This window comes from Rhincodon typus, chromosome 5, assembly GCF_021869965.1.
Source record: "Rhincodon typus isolate 14 chromosome 5, sRhiTyp1.1, whole genome shotgun sequence".
NCBI classification, from domain to species: domain Eukaryota; kingdom Metazoa; phylum Chordata; class Chondrichthyes; order Orectolobiformes; family Rhincodontidae; genus Rhincodon; species Rhincodon typus.
This window is the reverse complement of record NC_063336.1, coordinates 88,012,800-88,032,857: the sequence shown is the minus strand read 5'-3', so window position 1 is coordinate 88,032,857 and position 20,058 is coordinate 88,012,800. Positions and strand designations below refer to the sequence as shown.

The 20,058-nt window shown below is 43.1% G+C and overlaps 1 protein-coding gene across 1 annotated transcript in view; it reads left to right on the top strand.

Moving 5' to 3' along the window:
* LOC109923393 (potassium voltage-gated channel subfamily KQT member 5-like) overlaps positions 1-20,058 on the top strand; it is a 67,009-nt gene that overhangs the window by 22,614 nt on the left and 24,337 nt on the right. The window contains exons 5-8 of the mRNA XM_048597092.1: positions 6,453-6,628; positions 8,095-8,220; positions 9,785-9,895; positions 13,404-13,499. Of these exons, the coding sequence (XP_048453049.1) occupies positions 6,453-6,628; positions 8,095-8,220; positions 9,785-9,895; positions 13,404-13,499 (509 nt within the window). The remainder of the gene's footprint in view (positions 1-6,452; positions 6,629-8,094; positions 8,221-9,784; positions 9,896-13,403; positions 13,500-20,058) is intronic.

Sequence of the window (20,058 nt, the reverse complement as noted above, 5' to 3'; positions counted from 1 at the left end):
AGATTGTTCAATGAAAATAGGCTTGGAAGATTCCCAGGATTTTCCAGTGGATGGAAATACTCTTAGGGTGTTCCCTGTTGGCTCTCGCCACCCATGAAATCATTAACCAGCCCATTGCATGCCCACTACACCATGCTCCACCTCCATAGTCGAGATGCAGAATGGCATAAATGTTTCAGGTTTCTTTTTGAAGTACTGCACATAAGCATTATGCGTGGACACATTAAACAAATATTCCATGAAATTCATTATCAGCAGTATATTAGAAAAGTAGAAAGTTAGCTTTATTGCAGAAGTGAAATTGTATAACAATAAAAATGCAATTCTGTGAAACTGGCTTTGCAGAATTAAATGTAATCAATCTTGGCCTTGAAGTGTATGCAGAAAGACAGAGGGCTATTGTTTAATGTGAGATCAGGTCTCTCAGTGTCTCAGAGATCTGTCCATAACCTTTAGAGCACTGAAATCAGCCTTTTACCCCTGAGTTTCCCTGCCTTTTGTGATGTGCAGTGTTCTCTTGACACAACGCAGTCAGTCACACACTTTCACAGGTTGTCATTCAGTTTCAGAATGTCTCACACTATTAATTTCAAAATGGAAATAAAAATGAGTGATGAACAACAGAAGGATCACTGAGTGGGCGGGGCCTCTTCCTCAGGTTTATGCCTTCCCATCCCTCTATTAATTAAGTCAATTTATCGTAAGTGGAACCGGGAATAGCAGAATAATGCTTTAGTGTTTCTTTGGAAAGTTTGGTCCTACAAAGTTATTAAACACTCAACCAATACCTGCTTCAATCCTAACTCTTCAATTCCTATCAGTTAACTAACTTACCATCTTTGGGGCAGTGTTTTGACTTGTTGACCCCCTCTGACCCCATGAGAAGCAAGGTCTAGGCAGTTCTTCCCATCTCCATCATCATGTGATCATGACATTATCATCAACATAACTTCCCATGTACATTTTGAAGAATTAATGTTTTACACTGCACTGCTGGCCTGTCATTTCTGCTTTGTATTGGAGTCAGACCTGGAGTCAGATTATAAGGGACTAAAAGTCAGGAAGAGGCTCTTACCCATCATCCTGACCTCAGTATCGGTATCTCATCCATCATCCCTCCTGCCCATTGAAACTAAGGCCTAACATTTAGCTGTGATTAACCCCAGACTGACTTGTCTGTAGTTACCCACCTTGGGAGCAAGTTTAAAACAATGCATCAATCCTCCTACTAGGAGCAGCAGCTATCTCAGGGACTGGGATAAGGACCACCTGAATGCAGGAGGAACACAAACACAGACAGCATTGATAGGGGTGTGGAACTGGCTCAGGTCTGGAATGGGTAAGTGGAAGTCATGGTGGAAGTAGCAATGGAGGAGAGTGGAAGTGGGAAGGGGGTGTTAGTGTTGAGGGGATGTTTAGTGGGGGATGGAAGAATCTTGCCAACAAGCGCTGATGTTATGACAATGGCATCAAATTCGAGACTGACCCAGTCAACAGGAAGGACCATAAATGCTGGCCTTGTGCAGATCTCAAGAATTAATAATTAAGCACACAGAGGAATAGCTGGCAGGTACCCAGGAATAGGAAAACAACATTAATTATTTATTATAAAAAGCCACAAAGCATAGTTGCAACCTGCAGTCCAGCGTGAGATCTCTCTCAAATTGCAGATGCATCATTTTCACATCGGCAGTGATTTAAAATGTGCTGGAGCCTATCTCTCCCAAGGGGTCATCAGACCATGAGGCTGTGGAGTAAGGTACAGCACACAAGCTGCATATGAAATATAAATGGGCTCACTGTCTGTATTGCATTCCACACACACACACACACAAACACAGTGAAACACTCCAACATCGTACACTCTTAAAATGGCCTTTATCAGAGTCACAATTCATACTATCACCTGGGGTTACTGCTTTGCGTGCAGTTGCTGATGTGGTTCCAAATTGCTCTCAAAAAAGTGTTTTGTTGAAAAATATTTACATATCACCAAATTTAAAATCTGTCACAATCTGGCAAGACTGGGCAGCATATTAGAATGTAGTTTTTTTTTCAAAATAGAATATTTGTTTTACGTCATATTCCTTGATATAGTTAGGAGGGATAATTGGCAAGGTTTGAAGTGTTTAAAATAGGTTTACCACAAAGAATGTGACTGTGACTGTGGTAAACTATTCCTCCTCACCCTCTGCAACCAGTCACATCATTGATATGTTAGATAGCACTATCAACATCTCTCCCCTGATGCCCTGCTGTGTGGGGCTACTCTCAGCTGATTCTACTTTTATCTATGCATAAGGTACCAGGGAATCATCTGCAGTGGCTTCTTTTCCCATTTCTGCATCGAAATCTCCAAAGTACCCCCGAAGACATATCCTTGCTTTCTCCTATTTGTCATCCAGAACAACATTTTACACTTATATAGCACCTTTACTGAAAACTCCAAAGGCATTTCACAGAAACATTACCGAAACAAAATTGACATTGAACCACGTGGACACGTGTTTGGAGCGATGACCAGAAGTTTGATCCAAGGTTTTAAGGAGCAGCTTAAAGGAAGATAAAAGCAGTTTAGAATTGGGGAGGGTAATGGAGGGAATTCTAACAGAAAGAGCCTCAGCAGCTGACAGTGTGGCTGCTCATCACAGAGTAAAGCCAGAACAGTAAGAGCATAAAGATTTGGGAGGGTAATAAGCTTGGAGAAAATCACAGAGGTAAGGAGGAGAGAGGCCACGAAGGGATTTGAAATAAAGGAAGGGAGTTTGTTGTCACTGATCCAAGCTAGCATAGATCAACAAGCATGAACAGAATTTGGTATGAATTAGGATATTGATGGCGGATTTTTAGATAAGTTGAAATTTATGAAGGGTGGTAGTTGATTCATAGGCCAGTGGCACATTGAAGTAGTCAAGTCCAGAGATAAGGAGGGATTTGGGAATAGTCCAAAGCTCAGCTGTGCAGAACCGAAATGATTCAAGAATAAAATGAGGCCTTCGTATGTATAATAGTGACACCTATGTCTGTCTCGGCCCTCCTGACCTCTCCTGCCATCCCTCCTGACCTGTTCATTATATTTGTGTCATTACACAGATTGTTCAAAACAAAGATATTTCTCCAATTCTTCACCAGAAAGAGCTAAGCCATTATTTCAAATCCCCCCCGAACCCACCTCCACCACATCAGTCTCTGTGCCCTGACCATAGACTTCACTGTACACTTTGGCCATTGGTCAAGATTATCAGATACCTTGGTGTCCTGTTTGACTCTGAGCCAAGCTTCCAATTCTGTATTCTTTACATTACTTGGATGTCAGTCCCTAGCTCCCTTATCACACCCAGCCTTGTCTGTTCCAATCTTCTCCTGACCAGCTTTCCATCTTTCACCTTCAGGAAAGTACCTCCATTCTGTTACCTTTTCCTCAGCTCAAATGAAGTCCCATTTGCCAACTAATCTGTGCTTGCTGACTTACATTGTTTCCCAGTCCACCAGTGCCTCCAATTTTAAATTCTCATCTTCATGTTTAAATTCGTCCATGACCTTGCCTCTATTTTCCTTTGAAATATCCTGGGGCTTTATCCCCTCCACCATGCACCCATCATCTCCAGTTCTTGGGCTTTTCTCATGTCCATTCCCTATGCCCTTTACCACCATTAATCCCCCAACCTCTCAAATCTGTTTCTAGAATGAGAAACAGCTCATCAAATATAAGTAAATGAGAGTGGCTGAAAGAAACTAGTCAGAGTCCAAGAAATTGTGTACTGCGGGAGTGAAGTGGACTGTGCAATCCATTTGGTATACTGTTGTCTCTTGCCTTTCAAGGTGGGCAGCATGGTGGCTCAGTTGTTAGCACTGCTGCCTCACAACACCAGGGACCCAGGTTCGATTCCACCCTTGGGCAACTGTCTGTGTGGAGTTTGCACATTCTCCCCGTGTCTGCATGGGTTTCCTCCGGGTGCTCTGGTTTCCTCCCACTGTCCAAAGATTGGCTAAATTGCCCATAGTTTCCAGGGATCTGTAGGCTTGGTGGATTAGCCATGGGGAATGCAGGATTTCAGAGATTGGATAGGGGGTGTGGGTCTGGGTGGGATGCTCTTTGGAAGGTCAGTGTGGACTTGATGGGCCAAATGGCCTGCTTCCACACTGTAGGGATTCTATACTTCTTTCTGGACAACTCCTCTAGGCTTGTTCCTGCTCAGTCTCTGCCAGCCTTCATGTCACCGAGAGAGTTTCAAACATTCCAAGGCCTTTCCTCTCCAACTCCAAGCTCCAGGCTGAGTGGCCTTGGCAGGAGAGCCACATTGGCCCCAATAGCCATTGTAAAGTTCCACCCAGTAATGCAACACAAACTTGCAGCAAAATGTAACATGATAACGACCAGATAAGTGACTGTGCATGATATTGACTGAGGGATGGATATTGACAAGGATAACTCTCCTGCTCTTCTTTGAAGCAGTCACAGTGGAGTTTTTTTACATCCATCCCATCAGGCTGGATGGGCTTCAGTTCGAAATCTCTTCCAAAACATAGCACGCTCAACACAGCACAGCACACCCTTGGTAATGCTCTGGAGCACCAGCTTTAAGTTTCATGTTCAGGCCCTGGAGGGAGATTTGACCTCAGGACCATCTGATGCAAAGACAGTGAGCTACAAATGGAGCTGGAGCTGGTGCTGGCTGTGGCCAATGAAACCTGAAAGTTTCCCACTTTACTCAATACAAGGCGTTAAATGGGGGCAGCCAGGGATGGGAAAGACTTTCCACATCAAACTTTTCCTCCTTTTTCCCAGTACCCAGCACCTGAAGATCCTTGCCAATAAATCATCTTCGCTATGAAATTCTCTAGCAGGTGGCATTCCTTCCCTCACGCAACTGCTGATTAAGCTGCAGAAACTCTACCACACCATGTGACAAATTAAAAAATCAGTTTGGGTTACACACAAAATTAATCACTGTCTCAGGGAATTCAGTTAGCTCCAGCTCATTCTGCAGTTGTAAATCGGTGAGATGGATTCTTCAGGTGAACAAAATGAGTAACATTGCCAGCTGATGAAATCTGGCACTAAAGTTTGCGATATTTTGAGGAATTGTGAAGGATTGCTCTCGTGAAGGAGCAGATTGTAATGGCTTGTTCTGAATAGGCTGATCTCCCCCTCAAATTTTAAAATGCTGTTAAAATAATCCTTCTGTGTCTTGATATCTCCTTAACCCTGTGATCTCTTTCAATTCCAAGATATATTTGAGCAGTGAAGATAAGGTGAGGAAAGTGATTGATCAAGTATTCATCGTGATCACTACCTGTAACTTCGGTTACAAAATATTGTGTTGACAAGCGAAGTGAATTCAGCCCCTGTGGTAGTGTCCCTCACATTGACTTTCCAGCTTCACACACCAAATGGATCATAGAATCCCTACAGTGTGGAAACAGGTCCTTCGGCCCAACAAGTCCACACTGACCCACCCCCCTAATCTCCACATTCCTGAACATTAGGGGCAATTTAGCATGGCCAATCCACCTAACCTGCACATCTTTGGACTGTGGGAGGAAACTGGAGCACCCAGAGGAAACCCACACAGACACGGGGAGAATGTGCAAACTCTGCACAGACAGTTGCCCAAGGGTGGAATCGAACCCAGGTCCCTGGCACTGTGAGGCAGTAGTGCTAACCACTGAGCCACTGTGCCACCCTGAGCCAGACTTGGAACAAAATACGCAGAAACATGGTGAGCAGCATCACACAGCCATCATCAAAGTAACTGGAATGACTCACTGATGGAGATAGCAGGAAAGTTGGTCAAACTCTTGTTCACAAGAAACAGGACTGCAAGGTAGAGAGGTGTGGAAGAAATTCCAGTGCTTAGGACCTCAGCAGCTGAAGGTTCAGTTGCAAACAGAGAGGTAAAGTTCAGTAGAATATTGGGTTCGATGGCAGCATTGGAGCTGGAGATTATTCAGCTCATCAAGCCTGTGCCACCGTTCAGTGCGATAGTGACTGATTTGTATCGTGACTCTGCTCTCCTGCCTCATCTCCGAAAGGGTACCCAATGCAAAGTCAAAATGTAATGGTGAATCTCTGATAAACCTTGACCACTGTTAGAGCTGTGTGTACAGTAATAGGCTTCATGCTGTAGGATGGATATTCAAGCTATAACATGTGTACAGCGATGATTGACTGAGCTGCTGCCAGATCTGAGAGAACACAAAGGAAGGCTTGAAAAGTTCAAACTGCTTTTTCTTGAACCGACAAAGCTAATGGGTGATTTGATCGAGATGTTTAAACATAGGAAAGGATGGTTAGGCTGCTTTCAGTGTTTGAAAGTCTAGGTTGAGAGGACAGAGACAGAGAGAGAGAGATGAGGAAGTGCGAGCATTTTGGGATGGGAAGCAGGAGAAATTTGAAGAGAAATCTGAAGAGTTGTGGTTGCTGACCATTCTGTCATCTGTCTCTCCAGACATCATCGTACTAATTGCTTCCATCGCAGTCATCGCTGCTGGCACCCAGCAGAACATATTTGCCACATCGGCGCTCCGAAGTCTCCGCTTCCTACAGATCCTCCGCATGGTCAGAATGGACCATCGAGGGGGCACCTGGAAACTGCTTGGGTCTGTGGTTTACGCACACAGTAAGGTGGGTAAATTGTGACTCATCAACTACTGTCCATCCAACTTGTAGCAGGGGTTTCTCAATCACTGATGAGGCCACCACCTTTATCTCACTGACCCAATTCCCCTTGAACTACCTTCGCTCTCCCCTGTGACCAACCAGTTCAAAGGTTAGAGGAGTGTCTGTATTCAAAGGCCATTTTGTGTGAGGGACTGACGGTGAAGACTTGTGCAGGGCTGCCTCAATGTGAGGTCGGCCAAATGGAAGACTTCAAAGAGGGAGACTGCTGTTTATGAGATTCTAAAAAGGGATTGGATAATGTGGGCAGTGACAGTCTGTCTCAGAACAACAGAAACAGTGGACAAAATCTGTGCTTCACGTGGATACGTTTAAGACTGATCTGGGGAAATGATATTTCAGTGAGTGAGTGAATGATCAATCTATGGAATGTTGGGAGACTGAAGGAATACTTCACCTGACAAGGGGGCAGCAGTCTGATAGCATGTGATTTCAAATAAACCTGTTAGATTATAACCTGGTGTTGTGTGACTCCTGTCTTTGTCTACCCCACTCCAACACAGGAACCTCCACATCCCGATTAATTAAGGCAGAGAGATACTTACAAATAATCAAGAATAAGATGGTGCTAGAGACAAACCAAATCTATCCTATCATGTTATTCTATCCATTTGGTTTGTCTCTAGCGCCATCTTATTTTTGATTATTTGTAAGTAGGTCTCTGCCTTAATTAATCAGTTCATAGGTCATCCCTTCACTTGCTCTTCAGCTGTTTATTCACACTGTTTGACACTTTTGATCACCTGGAAAGACTGGTTATTCAGTCTATCGATGCTCCATTCAAATTATTTGTACTTATCTGCTGACGACTCTTAATTACCTGGAATTATCTTGCCATTATCTCTCTGCCTATGTATTCTGTGTCTGTGTGCTTCCCTCCACTTCACCTGGCGAAGGAGCAGCACTCTGAAAGCTCATGATTTAAACTATGCCTATTGGACTATAACCTGGTATCATGTGACTTCTGACTTAGTCCACCCCAGTCCAACACCAGCACCTCCACATCATTCCAAATGTAAAGGAGTGTTTAAGAACGAAGAACAATATAGCACAGGAACAGGCCCTTCAGTCCTCCAAGCCTGTGCTGAAACATTTTGCCCTTCCATACTAAAGCTGGTTAATAGTCATTATACCATGATGAGTGTAGCATGCCTGAGAGGAACAGGTGACTTTGGACATCTGGTTCCCAAAATATTCCGTCAGTTTACCTCAGTTCGCACAGTCTGTTGTAGACTCATCAATAGAGATTAATCACGACGGTTAGTCTTCTGATAGGATGAAGCCTCTGAGCAATAAAGTGTTCCAACTCACCCCTTCCAAGATCTTTGTGTGTTTCACAATTCGTCTTAATGCTTTTGTTTTGGCAAGACCAGGAGACTGTGACTTTGCATTGTTGTGTTCCCTCCTGACAGGAGCTGATTACAGCTTGGTACATTGGCTTTCTGGTGCTGATCTTCTCCTCCTTCCTTGTTTACTTGGTAGAGAAGGATTCGAACACAGAGTTCGCCACTTACGCCGATGCTCTGTGGTGGGGCACAGTGAGTAGAACCGCAGCACTGCCTTTCAGCTTGGGAGAGATTAACTCAGGATAGTTCAAACCAAGAGACAATAAATCAAATCACCATTGGAATATCGCAGAGACCAGTGTTTGTGTTCAGCCTCCCTCTCCTCTTTGTTTCTCTCCCTCTCTCTCCAACTCTCTCTCCTCCTGTCCTCATCACTTCTTTTCTCTCCCTCCTCACTCTTATTTTCTTTCTCTCTCCTACTTGCTCTCTCTCCTTTTACTCTTTCATTACTTCTCTGCCGTTGCTATTACTCTCCCACTGCCTATCTCTTATTGCATCTATATGTCCCACTCTTCTCTTTCTCTCTTCTCTCCCTTCCCTGTCTGTTCCCCTTTTTTTCTATCTTTGCCCTCTCTCGCCTATGCACTTTTTCTCTCCTCTTTTTCCCAAATACTTGCCATGCACCCACTCTCTCTCTCCCATTCTCTCACCCCACACTGTCTTCCTACCTCTTCTCTCTTACAATTTCTCCTCCCGCCTTCCATCCCTCTCAAACTCTTCCACCCCATCTCCTCTCTCTACTTTCTCTTCTTTCTCTATCTAGCTCACTCTGCCCCCTCCTACTCTCCTGCATTCAGTCTCTGTCCTGTTTCCTGTGTTGTCCTTGGTCTCCCTCCCACACACTCTCATTCTTTCCCACTCTCTCTCACCCACATATTTCACCCTCTCCCATTCAATCTCTCCTTCTCTCTCTTTCTCTCACTCTCTCTCCCGCCCACTCATTCTCCTTCTCTCCAACTCAGTCTACCTCTCTCCCTCTCTGTCTCTTCCTTACACTTTCTATCCCATTCACATTCCCTTTCCACATCTATTTCACTGTCTACTCTCCCACTCAATCTCTCTCTCTCCTGCCCCCAAACCATCTCTTTCTCTTTGGAACACTAACAATCAAAATGACTTTGATTTACAGTAAGAAAGTCGCGGAAAAGTCTTCCAGATGCAGAATACTCACCGTTCCTCATTGCAGTTTATTGAGTGAAGTGCTAAGTAAAAGGATCAATACTCAATCTGAAACCCTGATCAGGTGTTATACCTGTGAGCCATTGCAGATGTGAGAAGTGCAACTTTGACTAACACATAGGGCCCTGAAATTCTAGGATAGGTCTGGCACACAGCAAGATCCCACACTATCCGACCCCAATACTTGACCTGTATGATAATCCAGGGGTACAGCAGGATACTACACTGTTTGTCCCCAGTACTCGATTCTGTCCAATGTGCTGGAAGACAGCAAGATTCCATATGTCAGTCCCTTATACTTGACCTGGTGTGATTATCCTGGGATACAGCAGGACCCCACATTGACTATCCCTAATATTTGATCCTACCAGAAAATCCAAGCTCAGTAATGAAATGTTTCGTTGAGTCACCCAGCCCTCCCGTGTATACAGCACCTATTGGGAGTTGGAGAGGTGAAATTGTATCAGATACATTCCCACAGCCCGATGAGCCTGGGCTGTTGGCCTAATGGGAGTCACAGCTGAAGGCAGATGTATGCAGACAGGCTGTAATGTACAATCTTTGTTTCTGTCTGTAGATCACTCTGACGACCATCGGTTATGGGGATAAGACTCCCACCACATGGCTCGGGAGGCTGCTGTCAGCTGGCTTTGCTCTCCTTGGAATCTCCTTCTTTGCTCTTCCCGCTGTGAGTACCTGTGAGCTGGTAAAGAAAGTCACAAATCACGTAGAATGAAAGCAGTTCTTACACACGTAATCCAATGCTTCAAAATGTACCTATCACAGCACTGAGCTGAAAACATCCATGATTAATGATGAGTACTCTTCAAGGGTTAGTGCTGGGAGAAGTACAGAGACAGTATTGCTCAGCATTCAGCCACTCTGCACTGTCATATAAGGTCACGGTTCCAAAAAGCTTAATGTTGGGGACTGCATTAAGATCCATCCAATCTGATGATATTGGGTAGGGTTGGCTGCAGATAAAGCACAACCTATTAGCATCTTGTGGAGAGAAGACCCATATCCAAACCTTTCCTTATAGTTTTAGCTGCAATGTCTAACTAACTAACATAACCTGTAACTGATTGCTATCATGCAATAACCTACATATTGTTCAATTTGTTAAGACTCAACTGGTGGCAGCAAATTTACCCACTCACAAGATGCCAGTGGTTAACATTCTAAAACCAAACACAACATGGTGATCAGCAATGAGCATCATTGATTATTACAACTTTAGTGCACATCCAGACGGATATATTAACCTTAGTGAAAGAACAAAGCAGACTCACCAAATCCAACCCGCGATTATTGGAGTACTTTATGAAGAGAGATTGTGTAAACATGACTTGTATCCACATGAGTTTCAAAGATTAGGAGGTGAGTTGATTAGTTTAAAGATGATTAAAGAATTTGATAGAAATTTTAGACAGAAATGATTTCCTCTGGTAAAAACCCAATCTTCCATTTCATTTTAGAGCCAGGCTGTTTTAAATCCATAAGCACTGCTCAGTCAAAGGGAAGTGGAAATGTGGAACTCCTCTTTCCCAAAAGATTGTAATGCTGGGCATAATTAGAGATTTTAAGACTAAAACCAATACATTTCCATTCAGCAAGTATATCAATTTGTCATGAAACAAACGTGTGTGAAAGGAGTTCTAGTGTAGTTAAACTAATTGACAGTGTCACAGGTAAGAGACCAAATAGCCTCCTATTGTCCATATATTTTTTACCTGAAACAGTTCAGCACAGACACTATGTGTAAAAGCGTTTTAAATTCTAATTCTTAAATGTTAAGTGTTTTAAATTCTTCAAATTCTTAAATTCTAACTGGCAGATTGTTAAAACTTTGAACGTGAGGGACAATTTTAATTCCCCTCTCAGAGGAAACTGAGCAGGATGGGGTTAACTTCCTGAGAGTTTGTTCCCACCCCCTTGGATCTCTCAGACAGTCAAGCCACATGCAAGTTTAGAAAAGCTGTGTAAACTGCAGGCCCTGTGATGTTGTTGAGACGTCTACTCTATCTGAAATAAGCCGGTGATCTGCTGGGGTCCGATAATTGCAAGAACAGATCTGCCAGAGGGAAAGGATTTACCCATTCTCAATTGTAACACCCCAGAGGTGCCATTATTCAGGGTAGAAAAGTGAGCAGGAATCGGTGAACAACATATAACATTGTTAATATGGTTAAAAACATGGTCAAGGGTGTTGATCACAGGAGTCTCATCAAACAGCACAACTCCAAATAAGACAATAATTAGGCAGGGTGACCAAAATCTGAAAGAGGTAGGTTTTAAGTGAAGTCTTAAAGGAAGAGAGGTAGGGAAGTGGAGAAGTCTAAGGATGGACCTGTTAAAATCAGGATGGCTCTGGAGGCCAGAATTAGGGAATGCAGCGACCTCAAGGGGTTGTAGAGTAGAAAATCTTGGAGAGAAAGGGAGGGGAGGCTGTAGAAGGATTGGAAAACACAGGACACCAAAGGAAGGATTGTAGTTATATTTTTAATAGCTGGTTTGTTGCCAATGCAGCAGACTATTTCTAAGCGCATTAGATTGGCGTTTCAAAACAGCATTAATCACCAAAGGCAGACCTTGTAATTCTTGAAAGCTTTGTGCTGCATCTCTACTTAAGTAACACAGCGTTTTAATGAAAGTAATTTTCCCAAAGGTCACATCATCATCTCACCAACATGGATACACGGCTGCAGTGTTCCTCACCTCACAGAATACATTCATCATTTCTCACAGCCTGAAAGGAAGGAAAGCCCTGACTGAATGAGTTGGTTTTGGGGCAGAGTGCTGCTGGGATTTGGATGTAACTGGCTATCGTGAGGGAGTGCCTTCTCTCTCTTCAATGAATAGGACATCCCTCACACCCTACCACCAGGCTGTTAATGCTGTGAAGTCACATCTCAACCAGGGCACCTCCTGCTCAATAAAGGCCCCACTTTCACCCAAATTGACCACTTTATTTATTCAAACCAATCCCTTAATTAACATCAAGTGGTAGAAATAATCAACCAGTTCTGTACCTGACTCTAAGAAACGGGTCGTTTCTGCCATAAAACATCAGATGAAAGGTATCAGGGAAGGCAGTCATTGTATAGGGTTCTGTAGCCAATCACAGCAGCCATTGCTTCCCAGATAACACGGTGTGGAGCTGGATGAACACAGCAGGCCAAGCAGCATCAGAGGGGCAGGAAAGCTGACGTTTTGGGCCTAGACCCACTTCATTCATCAAGTAAACAGGAAGCATGTCTTGAGATGCAAATCACACGTATGAACAGGCATCGTCAGAGCACATCCATGACACAGCTCCCATCCCAGGAACTCTCCAGGATAGAACTTATATCCTGAGGCACTGGGAACAATCAGTGACCAACCATCACTGGGGGACTTTGTTCCTTTGACTCAGAATTGACACATTTGTTGCTGGTGCCCTCCTGTTTACAGCACCAGATCTGGGAGAGAAGGACTTCCAAAACACTAAGCAGTTTCCCTGGTTGTCCTGATATAGAGGCTGGAAGAAAGTTTTGGCAGGAAGGAAGAATTTGAAGGTTTCAGGAATCTGTCAACAGACATTGATGTAAGGGCTGTTCTGCAGTCTGAATACTTCCTCAGTTTCAGTCCCTCACTGCACTCCAAGTTACCCATGTGGGATTTGGTCAGGATTTATAGAAACATGTGAAATATACAGCATTAAAAGTCCACACGAAGAGCCTCATTAAATAAGATCACAGTTGATGCATTGTGTGAGGTACATTCCTGGATTCCACACTAAGGCACAGATACTAAAGCTTTGGAGAAGGTAGAGTAGGGAAATGAGCCAAATGCCAGCAAATAGGACTAGGTCAGATTGGGATGTCTGTTTGGCGCAGACGAGTTGGACCGAAAGGTCTGTTTCCATGCTGTATGACTTTATGACTTTGCACAGCCATTGGAATACTGTCTGGTGTGAGGAAAGGGAAACATATTAAAGGTGTGATAACTGAAGTCTTTCATTGGGACAATACAGATTGCAGAGAGAGATGATCAAAGAGATCCAGAGGTGAGCTCAAAGGAGATGCTGTCAGAATCTTTCCAGCAATAGAAGACTCCGGAAGGGCCTATTATAATACTTCAACTTTTTCTCATATTGGACATGTAAACCAGTTAGACTGGGTATGAACAATATGTTTTCATGGTTTTTATCGCAGGGTATTCTTGGCTCAGGGTTTGCTTTAAAAGTTCAAGAGCAACATCGCCAGAAACATTTTGAGAAGAGAAGGAACCCAGCAGCCAGCCTCATTCAGGTAGGCCTCATGGTGATCGATAATGTGTCAACAGTATCAAGAGTGTCAGTCAGTTCTGTTGCTCTGTCAGAAATATGTAACTTAGACAAGGAAGCGACAAATGTACATATTGATCTTGAGAAAAGAAAGTTGTATTCCATGGGGGGGAGGTGGCTCTGATTAATGAGCTGACGATGGGAATCTGTGATGATAGAAAAGAAAGGGCTCAGGGGCAAAAGAAAGCTTCAACTCAGTAAGGAAGGGTAGTGCTCAGGATCGGAGACTGAACTAACAATTCACTCACTGTTACTCCCATTCTATTGTTCAGGTGTAAAAACTGATAGATCATGGGGATTTGGAGAGATACAAAGAACAGCAAGAGGTGCAAAACAGTTCATAAGAAATACAAAAAGAATGAAAATACACACAGAAAATCAATGCAAAAGTGCTTTTTCTACCCATATATTCCATTCTGGGGCATTGCAACTGGGTCTGGACCTTTGCAGTCCCAGCAGACTTCCAACTGACCAGCAGGTCTCGGGAGTCTCAAAAGGAACGAAAACTCGGACCATAGGCTTGTAAATGGCCGCTGCATGAGAAATACAGTCAGGGCTCCCATTTCAAGCTGAGGCAGTAATGCCCCTAACTTGCTGACTAAAGGACAGAGCCTTTTACTGTCCCTTAAAATCCTGGCCTTGGGGTTCCATATACAGAGGGGAATTAAAATGTCGTGGACCATGACGGAAAATAATCACAAAAAGTTACACAAAGCTCCAGTAAAGTCACATTTAAAGTCATTATGAACTGTTCTGGGTATCACACCTTCAGATTACATTGGCCTTGGAAGGAATGCAGTGCAGGTTTGCCAGAATGATGCCAAGATTCCAAGGGTTAATTTGTCAGAAGAGATTACACAAAATAGGGGTGTATTCTAATGGCATTTAGAAGGTTAAGGGTTGATTGGACCAAAATTTTCACGATATTAAGGGGAATGGATAGTGTGGACGGAGGAAAATTACTTCCACTGGTTTCAGAGCCTAGGACTAGATGACATAGTTCAAAACCTAGAGCCAGATATGCTAGGAGTGAACTTAGAAACCACTTCTACAAGGACAAAGTGGTGAAGCTTTTTGTTAACCAAATGTGTTAAGGAAGATGTTGCAAAAGCCATCAATGGAGTTAGGTCATAAGTCAGCTTTGATCAAAGTGAACAGGCTCATAAGGTTAAATGGTTAAATCCTGTGATGATGTTCTTACACAGTTCCTCACATGCACATTGAGATACACACAACAACAGAATTTTATTCTGCCCCTAGAGGCCCATTTAAATTAGGTAAGTGGGTGCAGGGCGGAGGCGTCAACACGTTCCTGACTCCCCACCACCATTTCCCTGACACAGCAAGCTCTGGTGACAAGCCTGTGGTTTCGGCCTCCTGTAGTACCAGCAGTAGCCACCGTGGGGGGTGCTGCTGGTGCTGTCAGAACTGTACAGCTGGCAGAGGCAGAGAACAGCAAGGGCCCCAACACTGATCGGGTAAGTGTCCGAATATCAACAAAGCAGATCTGAGGGCCTGAAATAGCCCAGGCATACTCTCCAACTGGTGGACAGAGCCACCACCATAAACATTAAATTCTATCCGCTGTATTACTGAGTTAGGCAAAAGTTGGGTATTAAATGTTTTATTCAAAAGTGATTCTTTTCAGTCCCAACGCTATCCATCAATTGCAACAAAATGAAGTCTACCTTCTGAGCTTTGAGCTTCCTTTATCATGAAAGGAAGTGAACATAAAAGTAAGGATGTTCTGCTTCAGTTATGCAGGGCATTGGTGAGGCCACACCTCAAATACAATGTGCAGTTTTGGACTCCTTATTTAGGAAAAGATGCCAATGCTTTGGAGGTGATTCAGAGGAGGTTTACAAAATTGATACCTGGAATAAATGGGCTGTCTTATAAGGAAAGATTGAACAGACTGGACTTGTTTCCACTGGTGTTTGCTAAGGTGGTAAAATGAGGGGTATAAAATCATGAGTGCTCTTGACAAGGTAGATGTAGAAAGGACGTTTCCTCTTTGGGTGAGTCCAGAACTAAGGGGCACTATTTAGAAATTAGAGATCACCTTTTTAGGACATCCATGAGGTGAAATTGTATCTCTCAGATTGTTCTATGACTTATAGAACTCTCTGCTTCAAACGATGAAGGAGATAGGTGATTAAGCATTTTAAAGACAGACCTGAATAGATTCTTGCTAGGCTGCAGAATCAAGGGTTATTTAAGGTTAGATGGGAATATGGAATTTGAAACACAAATAGATCAGCTATGACCTTACTGAATAGCAGAACAGGGTCAAGGGACTGAATGGTCTACTTCTGTTCCTGCTTCATATGTTTGTTCATTATTGGCAGTGCTGAATGTGAAGGATATATTATCTATTGCTAATTTTAATTTTACTCTTTCATCATTTGGTGAGTTCTTCTCAGTAATCTTCTTCAAAGGAAATTAAGTAAAATCTCATTAATGTAACAACAATATTGACAATTGTTGTGAGTGTTTTGCTGCCCTCATGTTATAATCATCAATTGGTGATTTAAAGCAACAGCTAAATTCTTTCTCCAAATCTCCTCCTAGCCCAACTGCTTCCAAACTGAAATCTGATTCCCATTCTACAGATTAATTCATTAGCATCAGGAGTCCAGATGGGTTAACTTTCACAGAAATCTGGAAACTCACTGCTGAAACTTTGGCCTCTTCTACTTCTTCAAGGTGACCACTTCCTGTACATTCTGATTGTCTTCAATCCAAATGTCAGGCAGTCTGAGCTACCCAGACTGAGACTTAGGTCAAGATCCTGGATGCCTGCTGGAATCAGAAAGTGTTTTTTCTCCCCTCACTCACCATTGTCTACTCCAAATAATCACAAGAGAAGCAAAATTCAAAGTAAACACAAGCTCTGCCCACTCACAACGAACCCAACTACAATTTACCTTCAGACCACATTCTGATTGGAGTCTTGGCCGTCCTAGAAAGAAGTGGCCCAGTTACAGATTGACAAGACACAGCTCACAGAAGGTGCTTAGTGTTTGAGAGTGATGTACCAAACCATTGAGCAACAGCTGACGATCTTTCAGATTGACACAAGCTAACACCAACTGGAGAAAGAGAGGGAGATAGCTATAGTCCCTGAAATAACTGCACAGAGGCCAGTATCCTGTCACCAAGTCACGCTTTATTTACATGTGGTTTGTACAAGAGCTCTGACGAGCCAGCTCAGTGCCAGTCCCTAGGATCAGGAGACTCTCTTGAATCTCCTGTTTATATCTGTCAGCCAGAGCTCTCTGACTGACCCAGGTTAACAGTCCCAATCAAGGATCTCATACCATTGAGATACAGCTGGCCCTGGTTCCAATCACTGCAGTACCCTACAGCAACGATGGGGAGCAGGTCAGTCACTTGTCTGATTAGTTTGTGTAGAAACATTTAACCAACAAATACAAAGAAAGTAGAAGTATTCTTACAACAGTGAACAGAAATATTGCAAGAACTATGTCAATCCTGATAACTCCATTCGTCACCATTTAATACATGAACACACATACTGGCAATTGTAGGTCATCTAACATTTGTATGTTAGCTGAGGCCTTGATAGTTTGGTTGTTGTCCTGGAGTAGAAGGATCTCATCCAGTGTTGTTACCATTGATCCCCTCTTTGCAGGTCAAGACACAAAGCTGAAGACAGTAATATCACCATTTATTGAAAGAATGATTTTGATTAATGAGTGTTAGGCCTAAAAGATAGTTGAAGCACCCAGACTCTCACAATCCCTTGGATTACAGAAACAAGACCAAAAATATCTGGAAAATCTTAGCAGGTCTGGCAGCATCTGTGGAGAGAAATCAGAGTTAACGTTTCAGAACTGAAGAAGGGTCACTGGACCCGAAATGTTAACTGTGATTTCTCTCCACAGATGCTGCCAAACCTGCAAGATTTTCCACCTATTTTGTTTTTGTTTCTGATTTCAAGCATCTGCAGTTCTTTTGGTTTCACCTTGGACTGTGGAATGACTGAGAGTGCTGAAGAGTTAAGGCCGGGTAAGATATTGCACCAATTGTTCTCTGAGTATGAGGAACTTTGTCATCTGCATTTACTTGTCAGCCATTTAGTGACAAAGAATCTATTTGATTGTGAGTTGTCTAGAATGTTGCTTTCGAACAGCTTTTCTTTAAAGACATTTATTAATTTCATATTTCAACTCATAAGGATTTAATTCCTCAAGAAAAAAAGGTTTTCGGTATATTAACTAACCTAATTTCACTTTTTAATGTTACTTCTGACTTTTATGAAGTTTACAATATGCCACATTATTTTGCAAGGATAGTTCATTGCTCTGTCAAAAGTCATGACATTAGGTGACGAAGGAGCAGCATTCTGAAAGTTTGTGATTGTGAATAAATCTGTTGGACTATAACCTGCTATCTTATGACTTTTGACTTTATCCACCCCAGTCCAACACCAGCATCTCCACATCACAGGTTCATTACTCTGGCATCAAGACTTCTCAAAGTTTGGTTTATGGACATGTCCCTTCTTACCTTAGAGAATGTTTTTTGAAGTGATGTTCCAGAAATTATATAACCAGTTGTCTCACTAATAGAGAGAGACGGAGAAAGATGTCTTTCTGAATAGACATGTACTTACCTGTACTTGCCACCCTGATATTCAGATAGAACTGTGATTCATAATAAAGCATTATTCTGTTTGTGAAGGAATAAAAACAGTGCTTCAGCAAAATTATTTTGGAAATGAATAAAATTATCTTAATTAATCAACTTCCTTGGTCCAGGCATTGTCTGATCTGCATCGAGCAATTAATAGCAGTATTCCACAGGGACTCCCTCAACATTCAAGACTCAGTCAACATTCTTCATATGTTAACCTTTTTAAAGTATTCCGTAGCGAGTAGACATTGCTGTTTGATGAATGAGAATAGAGGCTGCCAACGTGAAGCACAAAAACCAGTTGAGATTTATTGCCAAGTTTTATTTTTAGCTTTTATTTTTATTTAGCGAAGCTGAAGTGGGCTGAGAAAAGGGCAGGTGGGTGTCAGAAAGGATCATCACTCAGTACAGGAGAGGGGGCCAGAGTTACATTGTGAGGAATGATTGTGTAGATTAGGCTCATCTTCACTTGAGTTTGGAAAATTAACAGGTTGGAATGTTAAATATAATTAAACGTTTTAGAGCGAGGGCAACAATTACCCCTTGTAGGGAAACCTACAATCAGAGGCATAGTCTGGAAGTTAGAGCTCAGACATTCGGGAGTTGAGACACAAACAGGCTTCAGGAGCTGAATTCCCTCCTCCTACTCCAATGTTCTGTCATCAACACAAAACCAACTGAGACCAACGCAAATCAAAGTTAGCCAACAACTTTCCTTTGATTTACCAATCCACAGATTGATGACATCAGCTATCAAATAGGCTGAATGTTTACATGGAGGAGGGACCCTACTCCTGTGCCCCTCCCCTCCACTTGAAAGCCAGGTCAGAGCCTCTCTCCGCTCGCCAGGTATGTCCCGAACTGTTTTTATGGTTGTCGGGCTGCTATTTGGCTCAGGGCAGGACCTCCACTCCCATCTGCAAGGAATCCCAACCGCCAAGAGCTACCAACCACCCAGATGGCCAACAACTGTCCACTGCCAGGGGGGATCAGCTTACAAAGAAGTTTGATCAACTGAAGCCAGTCATGCCCCTGGTGGGATTACCGACAGGACGTCAGGGAGGAACTCAGTGTCTGGGAGGGATTGGGGGTTCACATATGGAGGTGTCTGTCCATCGGGCATGGGGTGCTTGACCACGAGGTTTCCCCATGGCAGCCCCTATAAGAGTTTAATGCAACCAGGTCTTCACCACATTATTCCCAGCCTCGTCCTGAAGCTGCGAAGGAATGAGGGCCTTAAACAGCTATTAATTGGCCAATTTAGGACTTCAATTGGCTCAAGGGTTGGGCAGGGTTGGGGGGGGCGGTGTGCGGCGGTGGGGTGCGGGAATGGCCATCCAACATCTCCCCCACCAACACTGGCAAAACACCAAAGGAGATGAGTAGGCAGTAAACCCAAAATGATTGCTGGATGAGAGTATGGGGCACAAAATTCCACCCAATTTCTCCGTTTTCATGTTTTTTGATTTTATATCTGGCCCCAATCTCTCTTTCAAAGATGCACCTAATTCAAATCAGTTGTTTGTGGTGGGAGGGATGTTTTGTCATTGCAAAAGCAGAACAATAGCAGTTAATGAAGGGTGTTTGGGCTCAGTATCATCCAATGCTGTGACATAGATCCTGTTCTAGTGTCATGTGTGTGTGTCTGAGTCGAAGACTTTTGGAAAATCAGGTCGTTATTTGAGATACTGCTCTGAAATAAGCCAATGAGTTCCCTTTTCTTTCTCATTTAATTGTTTGGGGCTTAACAAAGCATTCAGATTTGCCGATTTTAACACTCTGTGTGGATCAGTTGAATTGGGGCCTGTCAGTAACAGACTGGGTTTAATACCTGAGATAACAAGGTGTAAAGCTGGATGAACACA